The following is a 24,054-nucleotide window of genomic DNA, read 5'->3' as shown; positions in this document are numbered from 1 at the left end:
CCTCGCGCCTTTTTTCCCTACCTTAGCCGTGAGGCCCTGGGTCTTTTTGGTGGCTTCCTGGATTGAAAAGGCTTCCAATGCTTAATATAAAGCAACAAAATTGCTTCTGAATTTTAATCTGAGTATTTGTTGGAGAAAAGATACAGTCTAAGATGGACTGGTATTATAGTTACGGCATATTATAGGATATCCAAGTAGTATTCTACATATTCATGTTTTATAAGGCCAGTTTTGTTTAGCGGAAAATAACCCTGGGCGTGGACACACGGTATCCCCATTCTGCAAAACAAACAGATGCAGAGATTGAGTAACAATCATGAGTCTACAGTGCAGAGATTTTCCCACCATTATACACACAAAGAATAACTGCTTTATAAAGTAGTGTGTTATAATTAATAATTATGTTTGGAATCATGGCTACAGGTGTTAGAAAGTTTCTGCCAAGGTAGAGAAGACTGTGTGACAATTGTAAAATATATCATTGGATGATACTTACTCCAGAAAGCTATTAGTAGCCTTAGAGCAAGTGTCAAACACGTATTTGATACGTAGTAGATAATGAAAGACTTTATATAAATGTAGACCATAGAAGAAGTCTGGAAGGAACTCATCAAACTGGTAATAGGGACAAGTCTTTTTTTTTTTTTTTCCTTAATATACTTCTGTACTAGTGCTCTTTTTGAAGTACATATATGATAAATTGGTTGGGAGGAGAGCTTGCAGGAGGAGTATGAAGGATACCAATTAAATCCTAAAAACAAACAAACAAACAAAAAAATACAAGAAGAAGAAGAAGAAAAAGAATCCACCAAAATCTCTCTGGCCGTCATTACCTATAAAGGTCTCCATGTTGGTTCTTCCGCTGGAATGTGTCCCGTTTTTCCATCTCACACTCCAGTCTCTGAGACCTAGTCCTTTGCCCCCTTCTTCATGAAGCCTTTCCTATCTACTTTCTTCAAATCTCGTGCTAGAAATGATCTCTCCTACTATGAACAGTCCTTTCTCTTAGTACCAAGAAGTTCTTACATCGTAGCGTGATTTCCCCAAGAGAGTGTTTCCTGACCATTGCACATGTGAAGACCCCCCTCTCTGAAATTCAAAAGAAAAAAATTGTAGGCTCTGACATCAGAGTAGTTGAGCTTTGATTTATCAGTTCCTAGAGAATGCTTGGTGTTTCTGTGGCTACCTGGACCCACAGTATCTCCGTGGCCCTGGAGGGCTGCGCAGCTCAGAGGTTGAAAGCTACTACCTCTTACCCCCCTACCCCCTTGGGAGAGAGAGAGAGAATCCCAAGCAGGCTGTGCACTGTCAGCATAGATCACAGGGCTCGAACTCCCGAACTGTGAGACCATGACCTGAGCCAAAATCAAGAGTCAGACGCTCAACCGACTGAGCCACCCAGGCACCCCTAGAGAGCTACTTCCTCTTATGATAACTTCTGCAACTAGTTAGGAGTTATTGTGGATAGGAGGTAAACTTTCTGCACCAACCAAGGAAGACCACAAAGAGACGGGTACGGAGAGATACAAAATCTGTGCACCTACAAATGCAGCGAGTCAAAGCAGTCAAAACATGTCCCTGCACCTCCCTAAGTTTTGTAGCTGGTGATTGTTAACTGTTAGATGCTATGTGAGCGTCTAAAGCTCCTACCAGGTTACACTGCTGTTGACACAGAGATGTAACAGTGGCAATAATCTCGGAAGGGATATACGTGGCATTTTGGAAGCACAACTGAATGGTGTGTCATTTCCACGAGAGCTGACCCAAACGCAGTCTCCTGTGCTGTCGATGGCAGAGGTTTGAGACTCGTCACAGTGTGTGGGGGTGGCAGGCTTCCAGTCCTCCTGCCAGACCCCTGCTCAGACATCCGCTCCCCTGTTTCCTTTTCCCAGGGCCCCTCTTAGCCTTGCTTCTCTGAAGCCAGGAGTTGACCCCAGCTGAATGCTCCATCTTGGCAAATCCTGCACTTCCGTTCATTCAGCAAATACCGAGCAGCTGCTCCACAGGGGCCCCCTGCAGGGCACCGCGGGCGTGCACGCGAGGCCTTTTATTTTCAACATTTTCTTCTAACCGCTCGCGTGTCTGTGTCTTTTTACAGGGTAGTGATGGTGCCCGGAGATCCGTGCTACTGGATGGCGACGAGCCCTTGGTGTATTTCTATGATGATGTCACAACCACGTACGAGGGTTTCCAGCGGGGCTTACAGGTGTCAAGTAAGCATTTGCGGGATTTGTGTGATGAATGCTTGACGGTTCTCATTCGGCATGAGTGGTCTTTCTGGAGAAAGTCATCTTTGCTCCCGTCTTCCACCTGTTTCCACCTGTTCGGGTCTCCCTGTCTCCTCCTGTAACTTCTCCAGAGTGACCTCCAAAGCACAGCAGCCCCTCCAGCTTATCCCCTGGCAGAGCGGGTTCCGTGGTGGAATATGTTTTCATCATGCCCCGCATTTTGTGGAGGGTCACACGCATGTTAGCTCATTGAGGTCAAAAGATCTGTTTAATTGGACCCAATCCAACATTTTCAAACTTACTTGAGCATGAGACCCATATTTTGAGAAATAAACACTGACATCCCAACGAAGCAGTGTTCCATGAGACACTTGGCAAGCGTTGGCCCGTGGGATTGCGCTTCATTAGTAACGGTGGCCTAAGAGACCCCGTGCACCTGCGTGCCTTTCCAGCCTCTCTCTCTTCCAAGCTCCATGTATACCTGCCTCACGTCACACTGAACTTCTCGCAAAACCGGAACCCCTCTCCTTTCTCATCACCCCGTGCCTTTGTGCATTTGTCTTTTTCCTGATCATAAAGCTGCTGCTTTCCTACCTCAGCCCCGGGCGCTTGCTATATGCCTACTAATCCTGTAAACCTCGTATTGCTTTTTTTTTTTTTTTACCTTTTCTATAAAACCTTCCTATTCCCTTGTTTTCATCTCCTACCTCCAGGTGGAGATGCCCACTTTCCCCAGCATCTTGTACCTATTTCTGTATCAGCCCCTCCAGGGAACAGAGGCATTTACTGCCCATCTGTCCCACTAGCCAGTGCTCCATGAACCAGGCAGCTGTCTCTTCTCTCGGCACCTGCACACCGTAGGTGCTCTATTAATGTGTCCTCAGAGACGGAGAGAGTCCTCTCTACTTCCCCCCACCCCTCTTTTTGTTTCAGCCCCTTCATTTTGGCTTATTCCAGGTTACTCTCTAGAAATGGTCTTTGGGAGCCACACGTTTGTTATTTAAATCTTTCGGTGGTTAGCTTTTATTTTTCCTACTGCTCCCTAGGCCGTAGTCTCCTGACGGCCAGGGGCTGTGCGCTATTACTGTCTCTGTCCCCACGACATGTTGCATGTGGTATGTGCTCAGGAAGTGCCGTGGTTTTTACCTGATACTGGTAAAATTGGATTGCTCTGATGTGTTTTTGCCCTGGTGTTCCTGTAGCAGATTCACTAAGCCCCACGATAAAGGGAGAGCATTTAATTTGTGAACTTCTTCAAAGTTAGGGGGAGGGGCAGGGTTTGTCTGTGATAGTAAATACCCGTAAGGTACAGCAGCCTAACATAAGGCCACATCAAAATATTTGTATATATTATATATATATATATATATATATATATATATATATAATATATGTGGGTATGTATATGCATGTTCATATGTGTGTGTGACCTTTACCACTACCACAGAGTCACGTGTATAAAGGTTTATATGATTTTCCACTATTAGTAGAGAATGAACTCATCTAGGTCATGTGGTAACTTACATTCTACTTCTGACTCTCCTCTCATCTTAGGACAGTAACTTTTTTTTTTTGGTCACCTTCCTCTACTTGGAAAATGAGGGTCTTACATGAATGTTTCCGAGAAGTTGAAGAAAACGAAGTTCAGTCTTCTTAACCTGTACTGATTGAAGGAAATTACTCTGCAGATCACTTTGCCTTCTTCCCCCCGCCCCAGAGGAGCTTTTTATTCTAAGCTTTAATTTTCTAGACTACCATAAGATTAAGCCTTCACAGGAGAGCAAAATCCGGCCTCTAGATAAGGTAGTTAGGAGTCTGTTGAATGACAGGAGGAGTCAGTCAGCCTGGAGTTTTCAAACCTGGTCTTTTCAGACCGCATGCAGGAAGCCACTGCTAGGAGGGGCCCTCTGCCTGCCAGTCAGTGGATTCTTGTCCCCGGCTACACTGCATATCACCTGGGGAGCTTTTAAAAACCACTGAGGCCCAGGCCCCTTCCCTGTCCAATTACATCAAAAATTTTGTTAGTAGGGCCTGGGTATAGTATCTTTTTTTTAAGTTCCCAGTGTCCGGGAGCTGGAGTCTGCATATTTTTTTTGTAAAGGGCCAGAGAGTAACGATGGTTGGATTTCAGGACCATACAGTCTCTGCCATGACTGCTCAGCTGCAGTCTTAGATCATCCGTAAATGAACAAGCGAGGCCGTGTTCCAGTAAAACTGTATTTACAACAACAGGTGGCAGGCTTGATTCGGCCCCTGCCTACAGATCACCAGTCCCTGTTCTTAAAGAATAAAATCACGTTATTTCGCATGGCAAATGTCTGGAAACAGCCTCTGATGGACCTTGTGTTGTCCAGCGTGGCCTTTATTACAGTCCCTGTGAACTGAAGTGGGTCTGAGAATAAGGCCCTCTCTGCTCTTTCTGTTTGCATGAAGGCTGCTGTAGAGAGGGCCAGGACGTCAGTGTGGAGCAGAGAACTTGTCCAGCCTGGGTCCTCCCCGTGCTCACGACTGACCCGCACACGCGGCACCCGTCTCTAGCGGGGGGACTCCGTGTAATAGGTCCAGCGTATCAAGGCTGCCACGGGGGGCCGTGCTCCACTGTCCCTCCCTCTTCTTCCAGGCCCCCAGACCAAATCAGAACATCTGAACTGCCACTCGAGCCTGAATGGGGAAGCCAGATATGCTATAGTCACAAGACAGAAATGCCGATACCCTGTTCAGAGGGGAGGTGACAAAACAGTCTGTAGTAGAAGCCGTGCAGGCACACAGATGGTGGTAGGGCCCGTGTTTCTAGTCGAGAAACATTCGGGGGGGGGGGGGCGCCTGGGTGGCTCAGTTGATTAAGCGTCCGACTTTGCCTCTCACGGTTCGTGAGTGGAAGCCCCGCGTTGGGCTCTGTGCTGATAGAGCCTGGAGCCTGCCTTGGATTCTGTGTCTCCCTCTCTCTCTCTCTCTCTCTGCCTCTTGCTGGCTCGTGCTCTCTCTCTCTCTCTCTCTCCCGCTTTCTCAAAAATAAACTTTAAAAAAAAAAAAAAGAAACATTCTGGTATGTGGTCAACCCTGATCATCATCTGAATATGGCAGCTTTTTGTGGGGGGCTGGGGGTGGAGTGGACATAGTTTTCCTTCAACAACTACAAACTGAGCATAAAGTTAGCTTGGGGTTAATCTGTAGAAAGAAACTTGCATAATTCCAAATATAAATGACTTGAATGATATTTATTACTGTGCTAGCACTTAGTGTGAATAATTAATACCGGGTTTTCTTTCTTCCTGTTTATTCGTTACCTGGGTTAGAATCAGGACGCGTCCTGATATTTCTTTCTTTTCTTTTTTTTTCAATGTTCATTTTATTTTTGAGAGAGAGAGTGCACGTGAGTGGGGGGGGGTGGGGAGGGCAGAGAGAGAGTGGGAGAGAGAATCCCAAACAGGCTCTGCAATGTCAGTGCAGAGCCCGACGTAGGACTCGATCCCACTAACCTAGAGATCATGACCTGAGCCCAAATCAATAGTCAGACGCTTAACGCCACCCACGTGCTCCCATCCTGATATTTCTTAACGTTTACTTTTATAAATACCCCCTTATTTTCTCTCATTTTGCATCTTTTCTTTATTTTTGTTTCTCTGCAATTAAGACTTCGCCTGTGTAAATAAAGTCCAGGTCATCAGAATTTGGACATTGAAGAATCGTATTTTCCTTTTTACATTCTGAGTTAGAATGCTTTAAATTTAGAAATTTTGAGGGAGTCTTCTGAACACCTACACCAGAATTTCTTTGCCATTCAGCTCCTGACTCCTTTCTAAACCGATAGGGTATTGAAGAAGAATTCACAAATTGAGTGTCTTTAAAAATTGTATTTACCTATATCCTCTCATTTTTTCCCTCTTCTCCCACTCCATTTAAGAAACAAAATAGAAACAAACAAACGAGACCAAAACCTAAGAAGGACATATTTCCGACCTGAACTCATTATTTCTAATCTAGGGACAAAAGTCTGTCTACCTGATCCTTTATAGAATGGAGTACAAATTAGAATATTTATGCATGTTAAGCCCATTTTTTGTTTTTTGTTTTCCTTTTTCCAGATAATGGCCCTTGTTTAGGCTCTCGGAAGCCAGACCAACCCTATGAATGGCTTTCATACAAAGAGGTGAGTTTTCTGGCTCTGTGTGTCCTCGTGCAGGATGTGGTACTGAAATAGGTCAGCTCTCGGAGACGCTGTGAGGGCTGGAGGGTCGCTACTGAGTCCCTGTGTTGCACTAGCTCAGAGCTTCAGGGACAATGTGCAGCATGCAAGAGAAGTCTTACACAGCAATTTGGGGAAAAACTGGTTAAGTAACTTAATTGGTGGTTCAAAAGCACTTTATTTTAGAACTTACGTTGGATGCATTATGGAGTTGAATTTAATTCTAAGATGACGTTCTAGAAGTGTGCTCAGAGTCCATGGGAGAACAGAATTTCTCCTCTGCCTTGAGGGGTACTAGTGATTTTTAGAAACCCCAACGTAGAGTAGCCCTCTCATGTGATAGATGAGGAAAATATACCCCAGGAAAGGAAGGGCCTCGCCTAACGTCACAAGCTGGTCAATGACAGAAACAGGAGCCGAAGCGAGGTCCATACCTTCTGGTACAGGGCTCTTTGGTGCCTTGTATGAACCTGACCAACCTGGGACTGCGCTGACATAGAGCCCCAGGGCGGCCGTAGCGAGCAGAACAGATACGCGGAAGTGACACCTGTGTTACTGTATAAACACAAAGGAGGCTGGGATCTGGGTGTATTTCTCTTTATTCCTGCGGCTCTGGGGTCCTAGCCGATCCACAGCTACAGCTGTTTCAGTAGTTTCCACTGGCAGGGAGGGAGCGGAGCAGGAAGATGCTGATTTTATTTCGATCGTGATAGCAAGACATCTCGATGCCCCCGCCTCTCCCTGGGGAGGCAGGACCCCAAGGACGCATGGGAGCCACCGGAAGCATCAGTTTCTGCTGCCTTTTGTTTCCGGCACAGCTGTCCGGGAAATGGCTCCCTGCCGTAGAGGCAGATCATCCTGTGGCATTCATGAATCCACGTGAGCTTCCTCCTTCCACGTTTGGCAGCTGTGCTCTGGAGTGTATATGTGACAGGGGGGTCGTCACGAGGAGCCACAAAGCCGGCTCGGGGATAGCGCTCGCTGGCCCTCCCTAGCCTGAACCCCACACCACTTTTCCTTCCCTTCCCTCCCCTCATCTGAGGATCAGTGAGATGCAGAAGGCTTGGCTTGGGTATCTCTTGACAGAGAGCCAAGAGGCAGAACAGCTTAGCGGACCTTTCTTGGGGAAGGAGGGATGAGATGCGTGGCCCGGGGGACCAGAGGGATTTCACCGCTTTTCGTGTGCCTTTCCAGAGCCAAGGTAAAATAGCCGCCAAGGTCCCTTATTTTCGCGAGGGGTGTAGAAACAGTCGTGCGCGTGTGCGTTGGACACGTAACGCTGCGTGGTGGCGTTCAGGCCTCCCGGAATCCACAGGTGTGTTGTGAATTACTTGTGTTAGATGCCGGCTGGAAGGCGGAAGACAGGTCCGTTGCAGATGGGACTTTTCAAGGCATACTGAAAATCACGGTGGTTCCTGAAGGTGTTAATCCGTGTTTTGTACGTTTCAGCCAGAGGCTGGTGAAGATATAAAACAGGACATAACAGAAGCCAGCTTTGGATTTGTAGACTTAAGTCTTCTCGTCAGCCTGGTGACTCTGCCCTTTGCGGGGCTCGGAACCCTGTGAGGTTTTCTGAGGGAAAACTTGAGGGAGCCTCTTTCTAGAGATACAAATGCACACACACTAGTCTAGTAAGCTCCGCAAACCAGGGTAGCATCTCACGGGTTCCCGTCCCTTATGTGCAAGCAGAGGTTGTGAGAAGGCTGGGGGATATGGAAACATCATTCTTGCTGTCACCTCACCTTTCAGCTCTCGTTCCCATAGGCAGAGCGAGGTGGCACTGTGTGCCAGGACAAATGGGGTTCTGGGCAGGAACAGGTGTGGCTTCATTCCCTACGGGCATGCGTGGGAATTCGGACTGCTCCCGAGAACTCGGCAACTGAGATGAAGAAAATAATTCCAAACTTTAAGATGAAAAAAAAAAATTTCTTTGTAGTTAATTTGGGGTGGGAATGGGGAGAGGTTGGGGGCAGGTTTATAATCCTACCTCATTTTTATGAATCTACCTATTTTTACTTAGTTGCAATAGTAGTATTTATTTACTTATTCATTTTACTTAAAATTGTTACGAGTTTTTTTTTTTTTTTTTTTTAATATTTTTTTTTCAACTTTTTTTATTTATTTTTGGGACAGAGAGAGACAGAGCATGAACGGGGGAGGGGCAGAGAGAGAGGGAGACACAGAATCGGAAACAGGCTCCAGGCTCTGAGCCATCAGCCCAGAGCCCGACGCGGGGCTCGAACTCCCGGACCGCGAGATCGTGACCTGGCTGAAGTCGGACGCTTAACCGACTGCGCCACCCAGGCGCCCCTGTTACGAGTTTTTTGAAGGTGTCCCCCAAACTTGCTATTTCTGTATTTATAGCAAATGACAAGTTTGGGCTGCTTTGCTGCTCTTTATAAATGCAAGTAATTTCTATTATTCTACGTCCTCGTATTACTTTTATAATTTTATAAAACTAAAGTGTAAAATAGAAATGTGCGTGAGAAGCCCGGGCATCCAGTGACCTCTGACCTGCAGCTGTCAGAATCCGATTCCTCTGCTTTGCAGAAGGAACCCTGTGACCAGTTCTCCTAATAGTGAGTTCTGGTGAAGCCAGCCTCGTGTTTTACAAAACTGTAGGGCTGACGGAACCCTGTTCGCTCCTGCTGCCCTTCGCCACTTGCTGGCCAAGATAGCGGACTCGGTCGGCTGTCACTCCAGTGAGCTTTGTTCCCTGAGTTGGGCCTGACGTGGTTCCTGATTTTTTTTCCTTCCCGTTTCAGGTTGCGGACATGTCAGAGTGTGTGGGCTCAGCGCTCATCCAGAAGGGCTTCAAGACTTCCCCGGATCAGTACATTGGCATCTTTTCTCAGAACAGACCTGAGGTATTGACCGTTAGATGCCAGTTGTGTGCGGTTTTGAGAGTCCTCACATGTAAGAGCCAACTGGAGTTCATACAGACCTTTGCTTGGGACCCAGTTTTGTGCTCTGATCTCTACTGAGCATATGTCTCTATGTTATTCCTTAGAAAGTTACACATATGAAAACCCAGGCTCGGGCCTCCTTGGCCTTCAGGTGGAAAAAATCTATATATCACTTTTTGATTGTTGGTTTTGTTTTTTCAAAAACCAGGTCCCAAACAAAACTAACAAGGAAGTTACTAGAACAGATAACTAACAAAGAATCCTTCTAGCCTCTAGGCCTACCTCTGTGATTAGAAAAATAGCATCAATAAATTATAGAGAAACTTGCATACGTTTTTGGCAGTAGCGGACCCCCCTCTTTGCTTTCTGAAAGGTGGGAGCTTTCCCTGTGATCAGGTTACAAAATTTAAAATACCGGGGGCAGCGGGAAAAGTACCTCACCGCGAGTCAGCCTCGGTGTAGACACACGGTCTGTCTGGCTGCCAAGGCCCCTGCGTGGTGCTTCTGTAAACCCTTGCATTAAGGTCAATTTAAATGAGAAGCTCTTTTGGAGCTGTTGTTCCAAATATGTATAATACGTGTATTATAGCGTTGGTGAACAAATGGCGTAACTTGGCTTGGAAAAATTCAAGCACTAGGCTCGAAGGAATTGAATTGGTTCTTGTGTCTAAAAGACATGTTGGCTCAATCGCTGTGCTATCGACTATTTGATAAATTAGGCTGGTTTCCTAGAGTTTTATGTACTGGTAAGGGATACACAGCATTTTCCACAGTTGGACTACGACTAGGCTTATGGAATTTCGTTTCTTTCATTGTAAGTGAAACCCATTCAAGTGAACACATCCCAGATGTTTGCGTTAGTGGCATTTTATGCTGAATCTATCACTAGGACCTTACTTCATAGGGTAAGCTCCTTCCTACATTTATGAACTAGTTTAATAAATGTGTATGGAGCACCTACTATGTGCCAGGCATCGCGAGGCACCAAAGCACAACAGTGATTTGGATCCTTCTCTTAAGGTACCGTGTGAGGGAAGACCGGCCCGTAGGGTGTTGCTTTGTCTGTAGCGTGGCAAGCGTGGACACGGGGGAAAGGGTTATGGGGAGCTCAGTCAAGGAGGACTTCCTGGAAGTGGCCTCCTAGTGGAGTCTTGAAGGATATGAGAGCAGGGAAGCTAAGGGAGTGTCCGGAACAACATGTTTGCATCAAGCAGCGTATCTGTGCTGGGGGTTGAGGGATTTCAATCTGGTAGAGCTTGGAGGGGCAGGGAAGACAGGAATACATGTGCCACATGGACCCTGCTGAGGAGCTTGGACCTGCCCTCCATGTTGGTAACTTGAAACTGATGCTAGGAAGGAAAAAGGAGCAAAACTTCCCCAGACCGAGTGAATGTAAGTGGGGTGTGCTGCCTTTCCACAGCAGCTGTGCCTTTATCTGCGCCGTGGCCGCGTGTTGGATTCTGCAGATTCGAGACCTGCAGCTGGAGATGAGGGGCACCAGCAAGGATTTTTAGCGAAAGGCTCATCTTGCCATGTTTGCCTTGTAGGCAGATCAGTTGCCACATGGCTGATGAGTTAGAGGCAAGGAGACCGGTCCCTGTACCACTTCTTCATCACTTTTCTGGGGAGATTTTGCCCAGAACATCTTTCCTGTTAGACAGGGGTGTCCCTCCTTCCCCAGTTCCCAGGTCTCACCACACACGGCCGCACAGCTGATCTTCTCACACCCCAGGGCCTCCATTTCACCGAGAAGCCCTCAGTGGCCGCGCATTACCTGGGGATGGGGCCAGGCCCCTCCACAGACCACCTGCGACCCTGCCTGCCGGGGCACCCTTGAGTGCTCACTGCCCTCCCCCCTGCTTTTGTTCACGCAGTCCCCGCTCCTGGAGTCTCCTTGCCTTTCTCTCCATCCGTCCAAACCGTGCTGCCCTTGCAGAGGGCGAGCTCAGTCACGTGCCCCGTGGAGGTGGGTCACTTCCGGCTCCCTCGTGTCTGAGCCGGTCACTATCTCGTACGGTTAATTATCTTCTCACATATTTGCCTCAATTCTTCCGGCCAACTGCACTGTCCTTCTAAGAAGGGGGCAGGTGTTTTGTTTGCATCGTGAATCCTCCATGGTGCCTGGCACATAGGAGTAGACACACAAATGGTGATTTTGCCCCATCCAGTGTTTCCACTTTGAATCTCTCTAGAGTGTTGTTCTCCTTGGAGTGGTTCCGTGATGACATCTCGTTTTCTTTCCCTGACCTTTACTGTTCATTTAGTGGGTGATCATTGAACTGGGATGCTTTGCTTACTCCATGGTGTCCGTTCCCCTCTATGATACGCTTGGAGCTGAAGCCATCACCTACATAGTCAACAAAGGTATGTCTGGGGTCTCCAGGTGGGCACTGGCCTAGTTATCAGTTAGATTTGATGACTTTACATTTGGTTATATTTGATTTGATAGGGATTTTATGTTTAAATACACATCTGTCTTTCTATTCAAAGACTGTAAGTCCTGAAAATAGCCTGGTGTTAGATATCATACAGTCAGGCTTTTAATATCTCGGAGCTCATTCTTCATTGTATCTCTTCATTCCCAGCCGAACTCTCTCTGGTTTTTGTTGACAAGCCAGAGAAGGCCAACACGCTATTAGAAGGTGTAGAAAATAAGTTAACGCCAGGCCTTAAAACCATAGTCGTCATGGACTCGTATGGCATCGATCTGTTAGAACGAGGCAAAAGGTGTGGCGTAGAAATCATCAGTCTGAAGGCAATGGAGGTGAGTCATCCTTCCCACTTCCCTGGTGGGCGCCCCTGAGGCCATTTCGGCTCACACGTGGTATCCAGTGCAATCATGCAATTCTAGCTCTGGTTGGGCATCGCAGCAACCCATAAAAGACATAGGGTGGAAATTGCTGCCTCATTACTGGAAGGAAGGGTTCTACATGCATGTCTCAGTGTGAATCCATCACATCTGATAAAAAGTACTCTCGTAAAACAAGTTGCAGGTGCTCACACATTTATTCTAGAGCACTGACCAGCCATGCCAATAAATGGTAGAAATGTGAATTTCTTTTTTTCTTCTTAATGTTTATTTATTTTTGAGAGAGAGAGAAAGAGAGTACAAGCGGAGGAGGGGCAGATAGAGGGGACAGAGGATTTAAAGCAGGCTCTGTGCTGACAGCAGTGAGCCCGATGTGGGGCTCAAACTCGTGAACTGCGAGATCCTGACCTGAGCCGAACTTGGATGCTCAACCAACTGAGCCACCCAAGTGCTCCAGAAATGTGAATTTCTGATTCGGCTGGAGATTTAAGTTTGTATGTTCTTTTTAGCCTTTAATGCCATTTACTTACTGATTTGTTTCTAAAATGGAGCCAGCTATAGAAACCTGCCTCATTATTCTTTTTCTCAAGTTGCTTTTGTAGCATCCTGGTGGATTTCCAGCATACATGTTTGATTTGGTTTATTTTTATATTAAATTTCTTGAGATTCACCTTAATCAGAACTTTAAGGGTAACCATTCTAGGAAAACAAATGTGGTGTATATTTAAATTGGTTGTTTGACATCACATGTAAAAAGCTGATTCTCCCAGTTGGATTTGGATTAGAGTTTAATCCAGAGAAGCTAGTAAGAGGAGGATCTTGTCAGGTACATATCACAGGAATTGGCTGTTCTCCTTCTGAAAATGTTATAAATATTTTCCTGGAACTGTTATAAATAGGGTTTGAAATTTTACTTATAGTTCTCCTTCTACAAGGAATTGGAGGCTATAAACAAGGATCTATATAATACCTTTCTGGAGGAACTTAGCGGTCATAGAGAAACTAATTTGTTCTAACAGAGCCTTCTGCCTCACATTTATACAGAGACGCACACAGTAGAATAGATGCTTAGTCCATAAGAATGGGTGTGCTGTACTGTTCAGTTGGGTTTTTAGCTAGCTTTTTACCTAGCATTTCTGCACATTTGTTAATTTCACTTGTGATCACAATAATGCCATTTACAATGTAATTTTTTTCCTCCATCTTTTCCCTAACCCCACCACACAAACGTGCACACACATGCACACACCCACAGGAATTTTTTGGTATTTTTTTATTTTTCTATGATGACATAATTTTAAGATTAAAAAATTTAGGTAAATGAAGATTGTAATGTAAAGTTAACATTAAAGATTTTATTTATAGGGGCGCCTGGGTGGCGCAGTCGGTTAAGCGTCCGACTTTAGCCAGGTCACGATCTCGCGGTCCGTGAGTTTGAGCCCCGCGTCGGGCTCTGGGCTGATGGCTCAGAGCCTGGAGCCTGTTTCCGATTCTGTGTCTCCCTCTCTCTCTGCCCCTCCCCCGTTCATGCTCTGTCTCTCTCTGTCCCAAAAATAAATAAATGTTGAAAAAAAAAAAATTTAAAGATTTTATTTATAAAAGACATTGTTTTCCACTTACCTGTGTCATATGATTCATACTTGGGTTTTAAAAATTTGTAAGCAAAAGATTAAGTAATTTTTAAGAAGGGAATTTAACATTGGCCTTCCAGTTGATCATATGATCAAGTTTATGTTGACATATGTTTTTATAGGATCAAAAAGAGAAATATTGGTATTTGGAGTTTTTGCTTTGGATATTTTATTATGAATATTTTCAGACATGCAAACAAGAACAGGTACAAAGTACCAAGAATTGTACAGTAGACTGCCATATGCCCACCAAACATCTGCAGCTAATGTTTTAATATATTTGCTTTATCACATATTCGTGCATTACTCTGTCCCTTTATTCATTCATTATCTTTTTTTAATGCATTTTCATTAAGTTGCAGAGTTTATTACCCCCAAATACTTCAGCATGTTATTCATTAACTAGAATTCAGTTTTCCTTCTGGGCGAGGTTTTTTGTTTTGTTTTGTTTGGGCATTTGGAGCCTGAAGATGGCAACTCATTTATTTTTATGGTTGCCGTACTCTTTTCTACATGATGTCATTATACAGGTTTGAGGCTGTGAACCTTCTTGGCATATAGGGCACTAATTTTGATCATGTGTGTTCCCAATAAAATAAAAGCCAAACTGCATGTAGCTGTGGCTGTATTTTACTTAATATCAATTTTTGAAGAATTAGAGATCTCAAGAAGTTATGTAAGAATTTTGAACAGATGAGTGGAGATTTGGGTCTGATAAAGATTACTTTAAAAAAAAAAGGAATTATTATTGCTTTAGCTCTTAGTTGACTTCTACTTGGACTTCACTGTTCCTGTTTTTAATCAGCAGTCTATTATATACATAATTTAAAATGTAATTAAGATTAAAAATGGTTTGGGGGTGCCTGGGTGGCTCAGTCAGTTAGGCATCTGGCTCTTGATTTCAGCTCAGGTCATGATCTCACTGTTAATTGGATCAAGCCCTGCATTGGGCTCTGCACTGACAGTGTAGAACCTGTTTGGGATTCTCACTCTCTTTCCCTCCCTCTCTGCCCCTCCCCTGCTTGTGTGCTATCTCTCTTTCTCTCTCTCAAAATAAGTAAACTTTTTTTAAATTTTTTTATTGTTTTATTATTTTTTAATTTTTATTTATTTTTTTAATTTACATCCAAGTTAGTTAGCATATAGTACAACCATTATTTCAGGAGTAGATTCCTTAATGCCCCGTACCCATTTAGCCCATACCTCCTCCCACAACCCCTCCAGTAACCCTCTCCTTATTACTCAGCTATTTAAGTCTCCTTATGTTTGTGTCCTTAAGTCTCTTATGTTTGTGTCCCCCTCCCTGTTTTTATATTATTTTTGCTTCCCTTCCCTTATGTTCATCTGTTTTGTGTCTTAAAGTCCTCATATGAGTGAAGTCATAAGATATTTGTCTTTCTCTGACTTAACTAATTTCACTTAGCATAATACCCTCTAGTTCCATCCACATAGTTGCAAAGGGCAAGATTTCACTCTTTTTGATTGCTGAGTAATACTCCATTGTGTGTGTGAGCATGCATGTGTGTGTGTGTATATATTTATATATACATATATATATAAATATATACGCACACACCACATCTTCTTTATCCATTCATCCATCGATGGACATTTGGGCTCTTTCCATAACTTTAGCTATTATTGATAGTGCTGCTATAAACATTGGGGTGCATGTGCCCCTTCAAAACAGCATACCCGTATCCCTTGGATAAATACCTAGTAGTGCAATTGCTGGGTCATAGGGTAGTTCTATTTTTAATTTTTTGAGGAACCTCCATACTGTTTTCCAGAGTGGCTGCACCAATTTGCATTCCCACCAGCAGTGCAAAAGAGGTCCTCTTTGTCCGCATCCTCACCAACATCTTTTGTTGCCTGAATTGTTAATGTTAGCCCTTCTGACAGGTGTGAGGGGGTATCTCATTGTGGTCTTGATTTGTATTTTCCTGATGATGAGTGATGTTAAGCATTTTTTCATGGGTCGGTTGGCCATGTGGATGTCTTCTTTGGAGAAGTGTCTATTCATGTTTTTTGCCCATTTCTTCACTGGATTATTTGTTTTTTGGGTGGTGAGTTTGATAAGTTCTCTATAGATTTTGGATACTAACCCTTTATCGGATATGTCGTTTGCAAATACCTTCTCCCATTCTGACCGTTACCTTTTAGTTTTGCTGATTGTTTCCTTCGCTATGCAGAAGCTTTTTATTTTAACAAGGTCCCAATAGTTCATTTTTGCTTTTGTTTCCCTTCCCTTGTCCGGAGACATGTTGAATAAGAAGCTGCTGTGGCCAGGGTCAAAGAGGTTTTTGCCTGCTTTCTCCTCTAGTATTTTGATGACTTCCTGTCTTACATTTAGGTCTTTCATCCATTTTGACTTTATTTTCGTATATGGAGTAAGAAAGTGGTCCAGGTTCATTTTTCTGCATGTTACTGTCCAGTTTTCCCAGCACCACTTGCTGAAGAGACTGTCTTTATTCCATTGGACATTCTTTCCTGCTTCGTCAAAGATTAGTTGGCCATATGTTTGTGGGCCCATTTCTGGGTTCTCTATTCTGTCCCATTGATCTGAGTGTCTGTTCTTGTGCCAGTACCATACTGTCTTGATGATTAGAGCTTTGTAGTACAGCTTAAAGTCCAAAATAAATAAACTTTTTTTAAAAAATGGTTTAAAAGTGTATGCTGGGCAGAAACTCACTGAGCCCTGAGCACACTGATCGAATTTCCATGTAATTCTAGCATGCTCACTCCATATGCTCATTCAAGCTATTCTGTTTTAATAGGAAAGGAATATAAATAGTTCATTAAAGAAATTAATAGCTAATTGAAGTGGCCACCAAGATACCTCCATGCAGTGAACTGAACAACATCACAATGGACCCCAGGTAGTGACTGGGAACCAGCTGCTGGGAGATGCATCCTCGGAAATGAACCTGCAGCTCTTTGTGTCCATCCAGCAGTGCTCTTCCGTCTTCTGTCATGGACACTTTTATTTTTTTTTAAGTTTGTTTATTTATTTTGAGAGAGAGAGAGAGAGAGAGAGAGAGAGAGAATGAATGGGAGAGGGGCAGAGAGAGAGGGAGAGAGAATCCCAAGCAGGCTCTGCACTGTTAGCGCAGAGCCCAACACAGGGCTGGAACCCACGAACCGTGAGATCGTGACCTGAGCTGAAACCAAGAGTCAGAGGCTCAACCAACTGAGCCACCCAGGCGCCCCGTGTCAAGGACCGTTTTATAATCTGAGGTTCCCAAATCTTTTATCCACTCCATGTGGGGAGTATAGATATTTGAGCCTGTAGCATTTCATCCTGCGGGGACTGCCGGTGATCCAGTCATCCAGAGCTGGGTGACCACACGTCGGTGCTGTGCTCTGGTCTCAGGAGGGCGCAGAGCGTCTGCAGTTCTTTGGTTATGACTGTGGTTTGCTTTTGGTCAAGAGCCAGCCATAAAAGGGTGTGGGAGTGCGGACAAGAAATCCATCATAAAAAACCTCTGATTCCTGTCTTTTGTTTTTTTTTTTAAAATTTTTTTTCAACGTTTATTTATTTTTGGGACAGAGAGAGACAGAGCATGAACGGGGGAGGAGCAGAGAGAGAGGGAGACACAGAATCGGAAACAGGCTCCAGGCTCTGAGCCATCAGCCCAGAGCCCGACGCGGGGCTCGAACTCACGGACCGCGAGATCGTGACCTGGCTGAAGTCGGACGCTTAACCGACTGCGCCACCCAGGCGCCCCTGATTCCTGTCTTTTGGATAAATCCTGTTTCAAGGGCTAGACCTGACACCATTTGTTTGGTTTTATATGAGAGAAGACAACTGGAAAATGGCTCCTTTTTAAAAAAATGTATTAATGTTTATTTGTTTTTGAGAGAGCGAGAGAGAGAACATGCATGAGGGGGGTAGGGGCAGAGAGAGAGGGAGACACAGAATCCAAAGCAGGCTCCAGGCTCTGAACTGTCAGCACAGAGCCCGACGCGGGGCTCAAACTCAAGAACCGTGAGATCATGACCTGAGTGGAAGTCAGATGCTTGAGCAACTGAGCCACTAAGATGCCCCTGGAAAGTGGCTTGTTAGAGCAATGCATAAATATGTCACTTCAGGTTAATTAAAGTGGTCAGTTTCTTTCATTTGAAATGGACATTGTCTTTGAGCCAGCTCTGAGTGAATCCCACAGTAGAGTCAAGTTGAAGTGACTTTATCGATGTCGCCTTATTTTTTACATTTTGAAAATGTTTCCATTTAAGATTTTTTTTTTTTCTCTTCTCCTTAAGGACCTGGGAAGAGCCAACAGACAGAGACCTAAGGTGAGTACACGATGTCAGCCCTGCTAAGCCCTGCTGATAACTAGTCTCCAAGACTGGTAGAAACCTTGGGGATCAATGTATGGCTTATAGTTTTCTTTCTGTTCTGACTTACACCACCCTTGGGTTTGTTTGTTTGTTTGTGTGTTTGTTTTTAATGTGCTCTAGCCGCCAGCACCTGAAGATCTTGCAGTGATTTGCTTCACCAGTGGAACTACAGGTAAGGTTTGAAATGCAGTTGCTTCTTTTTTTTTTTAATATGAAATTTATTGTCAAATTGGTTTCCATACAACACCCAGTGCTCCTCCCAAAAGGTGCCCTCCTCAATACCCATCACCCACCCTCCCCTCCTTTCCACCCCCCATCAGCCCTCAGTTCTCAGTTTTTAGGAGTCTCTTATGTTTTGGCTCCCTCCCTCTCTAACCTTTTTTTTTTTTCCTTCCCCTCCCCCATGGTCTTCTGTTAAGTTTCTCAGGATCCACATAAGAGTGAAAACATATGGTATCTTTCTCTGTATGACTTATTTCACTTAGCATAATACCCTCCAGTTCCATCCACGTTGCTACAAAAGGCCAAATTTCATTCTTTCTCGTTGCCAGGTAGTATTCTATTGTGTATATAAACCACAATTTCTTTATCCATTCATCAGTTGATGGACATTTAGGCTCTTTCCATAATTTGGCTATTGTTGAAAGTGCTGCTATAAACATTGGGGTACAAGTGCCCCTATGCATCAGCACTCCTGAGTGGCTAAAATGAACAAATCAGGAGACTGTAGATGCCGGTGAGGATGTGGAGAAACGGGAACCCTCTTGCACTGTTGGTGGGAATGCAAACTGGTGCAAACGCTCTGGAAAACAGTGTGGAGGTTCTTCAAAAAATTAAAAATAGACCTACCCTATGACCCAGCAGTAGCACTGCTAGGAATTTACCCAATGAAATGCAGTTGCTTCTAAGTGGTATCTGGAGGTGTGTATTCCCTGCCCCCTTTCTTGGGTGACCGACAGGTGATGTAGTTGAACTACAGATGGACTAAAAGCAGAGGAGACAGAAGTGTTGCGAGCGCAGTGTCCTTGTGGCCCTGTCAGACATTCCCAGAATCTGAGTGTGCCGTGTATTTCCTCAGACATTTATTGAAGGCGACAGTGGATCCGCCCATTTCTTGGGATAAACCAACATTTTATTTCCAGAAATAAAATTCCTGTTTTCTCCTCTTCCCACTACACACGCCCTCTAACACTCACCCATGTTAATAAAGGTTGTTTAAGACAATCTTTTCATGTAAAGGATTGCAGATTGTTTAGGGATTTAATGTCATTCAGCATTTGGCTTTCACAGTTGCACCGAACACTAGAGGCATTTGAGGCCCCAATTATACAGGGTTCTGGGCTTCCTTAATTCCTGTCATTTGGGGATGGCGTTTCTTTAACTTGGTTTCTGCTCATGTGTGTTCCTCAGGCTACCCCAAAGGAGCCCTGATCACTCATCAAAATATAGTGAGTGATTGTTCAGCTTTTGTGAAAATAACAGAGGTAAGTGTTGGGATATTGCCATCTTTCTTCACGCTCAGTGGTTGGCACTAGGCCTCAAGAATGAAAGTGTTTTATGGCAGAACCGCCATGTTTGGTCCCTGCTGTGTTTGGAGCACTGTTTGACGTGGGGATGAGGTCTGAGCTCTAATATGGTCTAAGATCACCTTCTCTCAGATAGTTTTCATTGTGGACCTAATCTCCAACTCCTGCTTGTGACCATTAAGCTGAATTGACAGACAAGTTATTATAACTTTTATGTAGTAACACTTCATGTGGGTACTGCCCTATAGAAATGTTTCCAGGAGAGGACCAAGAAGAAATGACTCTCTAGTGCTCCCATCCTGGGGTGGGGAACGTAATTTCTTTAAGCAGACAATGAAACGTTAAATGCTGCGGAAGGTTTTTGAATTACTGTCACTTATTACAGTTGATCTGACTTCTATTTTATGAGAAGATTAAAACCTTGACCTTCAGTTGGTTTCTTATTAAAGTTTGCCCTCCAAGTGTCCTAGTCTGCGGGGCCGCCATAGCAAAATAGCACAGGCTGAGTGACTTAAATGACAGACATTTATTTTCTCACAGTTCTAGAGGCTGGAAATCCATGATCAAGGTGTCAGTAAATTTGGTTTCTGGTGAGGGCTCTCTTCTGGCCTCCTCGCTGTGTCCTCACATGGCCTTTCCTCTTTGTGCACACAGAGAATGAGAGAGAGGTTTCTGGTGTTTCTTCCTCTGCTTCCAAGGGCACCAGCCCTATTAGATGAGCCCCCCAGTTTATGGTCTCATTTAACCTGAATTACCTCCCCAGGGGCTCTATCTCCAAATAGAGTCACACTGGGGGTTAGGGCTTTAACATAAATTTGGGGAGGGGGACACAATTCAGTCTGTAGCACCAAGGGTATATTTCAAACTTGCCTTTTAAAAAAAAGTACTTATCAAGCAATATCATGCCTTTCCCTCATCCCCGTGGCACATTTTACATGATTTGCTTTTGCGGTCTCTGGGAAGGTTGCGTAGGTCCTAATTTTTGTGCTGGGAGCCTGTGCTGAATGGTTTTGGGGAATGTGCATCTTTGGTGGCTGGAGAAGGTCTGTCTCTTACCTACACTCACACTTTCTTAGTTCCCAGTTCCTTTTTCGACATACAACTTTATAAACAGAATTCAATATTTAGTGCCTCATCCACCTGGAATTTTAATTTCCTAATTAGCCTTCAAAGAAAACTTAAAATAAGGTTAGTGGCTCATGGAGGCGAATGGCTACAAACTTTGTTTAAAATTAATTATACTATCGGGGGCACTCACAACTTTGTAAAACTTCTAATCTTAGTAACATACATTGGGGGGGGGGGGGCGGGTACCAAATCAGAAAATTGAAAAGTATAGAAATTACCGAGTCTGACTCCTCATTATGTAGCAGTTTCCTACCAAGATGTACTATTTGGGACGCAGATCACGCTTGAATAAAATTAAGCTAAGATTATGGCATGTTCAGCTTCCATCACCTGCTTCTGGAGCTGCTAAGTTTGCTGGTCACCACATTATCGTGAGGGACAGGCCAGCTTCAAGGAGGGAACGGGCACAGCCCAGAAATGGTTGCATAGACACCCGACAAGGCCTCCGTTTCTTAACTGGTGTGGCAACAGCTGCTGTAAGGCAGCCCCTGCTTTGGCCAGAATTTTGTACGTAAATAACATGAACATTCTTAGCCTTGAAACGGAAACCAGATGCCTTGCTCAATCCAGCTGCAACCTGTATCACAATCAGCATTTTATTGCAGATGGTGCCAGATCAGAGCTTGCAGCAAACAAATCAAGATTATTTTTCATGGGGTGAAGTAGGCCATTCAGGTGAAGACGTTAATCAAACTAAAATACTCAACATGCATTTATACTATAAAAGAGCTTGGAAATTCAATTTCTCTTCTCTCGTCCTTTCCCTTTTCAACACAATACACTATCTTATGTTGTAATAGATCTTCTGTTTCCACAACATAATATGTTACCTTGTGTTGGAACGGACCTTTTACTTCTTAAGGTGAAGTTGAGCTTACTGGGCTGTGGGGTATCATGTTAAAGCACATGATTCCTTAATATCCCAATCTGGACAAAGTCTGCCTTATTTTGATTAACGTCGTCACGAGTGGGTTTACTTCATCAGGAGTGAGCTCTACTCTAACTGTATAATTAAAGTGTTGATTTTCATTTAATCCTTTGGAGAGAAACAATTTCAGAATGTAAGCAAAAGCTGTTTCTCCTTGGTATTGAGGTATTATGTGCTCTGAAATTCAAATGGGGAATTGCTGGGAATCTTAATGCGTTTCTGCTTGCTGGTATCTGTTTGCAGAATACAGTTGATCCTTCCCCAGATGATACTTTGATCTCATTCTTGCCTCTTGCCCATATGTTTGAAAGAGTTGTAGAGGTAGGCCCCTTGTTTTACTTTTCTTGCTTGCTTGCTTGTTTTTGTTGTGCTAAGTTGTCCTGTTTTACAGAAGGTACTTGCCCTGAATGCCAGTGACACACACATTTCGTTTTTGCCACTCGCACACATGTATGAGCAGCTTCTGCTGGTAAGTCTTATGTGTAGACTGTCATCCCCACAGTTAATTCTTTGCTCAGCCCCGTTTTAGAAATGGTGCTGATTATTTTAAGGAGTATAAATTTGGGGGTGGGGGTCTGGATACTTGAACTGTATTTTTTTTTAAGTTTATTGATTTTTGAGAGAGAGAGAGAGAGAGAGAGAGAACAAGCAGGGGAGGGGCAGAGAGAGACAGGGAGACACAGAATCCGAAGCAGTCTCCAGGCTCCAGCTGTCTGCACAGAGCCTGACGCAGGACTCGAACTCATGAACCGTGGGATCATGACTTGAGCCAAAGTTGGACACTTAACTGACTGAGCTACCCTGGCACCCCGATATCTGAACTTTATTAATCATTCATTTTAAAATTAGAAGCTCAGACTTTCAAAGGATATGCACGTGGGCATGATTCCAGAAATTTAACTTTAAAAGTAGAATTTTTATGAACACCATCCTACAAAGCCTTGAGAGGCTTCTGCCTCTGTAAGAAGTCTCTATTTTTGATGGTGCTTGTTAATAGCGCACAAGTCGGCTTAAGACACACTTTTTTTCACCAGTATTCTCAGTGCCCTTGGGAAAGCAGGGTGATATACAGCTGACCTTTGCCCGGGCTCCCTGTGCACAACTGTGAGACTAGTTTAAAAACTGACCGAGAACCATCTCTTTTCCTTCGTGGACAATTTTGGATCGTATACTTCTAGGAAAAAAAACAATGGGTGCCATCCATTCATTTAACAAATATTTACTGAGCAGCAGCTGTGTGCCGGGCACCGTGCGAGGTGTCTGTGACAAAGAGGTGACTAATCCAGAGCTAGCGGCCCTCTGATTGGCTGCTGCCCTTAAGGGCACTCTTAGCCCTAAAGGATCAAGGGTCACGAGATCCTGTCTTCCATCTGTTACCTCTGCTACTGCACACCTCAGGAGATCTTGTGAGTTTCCAGAGTGATCTCAAGCGAGCTGATAATGGACCATGTATAACTAATGGCAGTTTTGGAAGGATGCCTGGGAGGTCGGGGCACACCTGAACAAAAGCCCCCTGCGCTTGAAAATTTCAACCGTGAACTGTGGTGTCCCTTTCCAGTGGTTTCTGCTTTCGGGCCTGAGACCATTTGTACTTCCGTGACATCATCTTTTGAATCTCTCTTTCTTTTTAAAATTTAAAATAGGCTGACTGTTTGTCAAGCACTTATGGCTTGCCAGTGCCATTTGCATCAGACAGGAACACATCCACACAATGGATCCTACAGCAGGCCACTCTGGTGTTTGATGGCCCAGGATGTCAATGGCGACATATCCAGTGGCTTTTCAGAAATTTTTAGTTAGATTCAGATTTTCAAAATGGGACTTTAAGAAGCCTGGCAAGTAGCCAAGTTTGCAACGTAGCTAGGTTTTTGTTTTGAGAATAAATTAGGCCTAAAGTTTCTAGAAGAGTAAAATACTTGGATCACATGACATTCACCACCCATTTATCATAAACCTAAAACAGCGGGAGCTCCATCATCGTCCCTAAAAACACCACTGCCTGATTCTTAACCAGCTCCTTTATCTTCAGGATGATCAAGAGAAGTACCGCATTTCCATGTTGTGCAATGACTGGGGAATGTAAGAACACTTTTTGAAAAGATACCCACGTGTAGAAACTTCAGGCTTTCTGGAAACTGGTCCAGAATGCTCAAGCTGAAGCCCTGGGTATCTGTGTGTATGTTGTGTAGCGCCTGTTGCGATGCTGATGTTATTTTCGTTTCCTGCCCTAGTGTGTAATGCTGTGTCATGGAGCTAAAATCGGATTTTTCCAAGGAGACATCAGGCTGCTTATGGACGACCTCAAGACACTTCAACCCACTATCTTTCCTGTGGTCCCCAGACTGCTGAACCGGATGTTTGACCGAGTAAG

The 24,054-nt window shown here is 44.3% G+C and overlaps 1 protein-coding gene across 4 annotated transcripts in view; it reads left to right on the top strand.

The window, feature by feature from the left end:
- ACSL1 (acyl-CoA synthetase long chain family member 1) overlaps positions 1-24,054 on the top strand; it is a 72,597-nt gene that overhangs the window by 34,045 nt on the left and 14,498 nt on the right. For 2 of the 4 annotated variants that reach the window (XM_030312121.2, XM_032592808.1), the window contains exons 3-12: positions 2,099-2,213; positions 6,314-6,378; positions 9,180-9,281; positions 11,585-11,684; positions 11,906-12,084; positions 18,024-18,056; positions 18,222-18,273; positions 19,512-19,585; positions 22,075-22,152; positions 23,915-24,049. In XM_030312121.2, the coding sequence (XP_030167981.1) occupies positions 2,099-2,213; positions 6,314-6,378; positions 9,180-9,281; positions 11,585-11,684; positions 11,906-12,084; positions 18,024-18,056; positions 18,222-18,273; positions 19,512-19,585; positions 22,075-22,152; positions 23,915-24,049 (933 nt within the window). Of the gene's footprint in view, positions 1-2,098; positions 2,214-6,313; positions 6,379-9,179; positions 9,282-11,584; positions 11,685-11,905; positions 12,085-18,023; positions 18,057-18,221; positions 18,274-19,511; positions 19,586-21,926; positions 22,005-22,074; positions 22,153-23,914; positions 24,050-24,054 lie in introns of all 4 variants that reach the window. The other 2 variants (XM_030312122.1, XM_030312123.1) reach the window with 2 other exon arrangements.

The sequence above is a fragment of the Lynx canadensis genome, chromosome B1 (assembly GCF_007474595.2).
Source record: "Lynx canadensis isolate LIC74 chromosome B1, mLynCan4.pri.v2, whole genome shotgun sequence".
In the NCBI taxonomy this organism is placed as follows: domain Eukaryota; kingdom Metazoa; phylum Chordata; class Mammalia; order Carnivora; family Felidae; genus Lynx; species Lynx canadensis.
The sequence above is the reverse complement of the archived record's forward strand: the minus strand, read 5'-3'. Positions and strand labels throughout refer to the sequence as shown.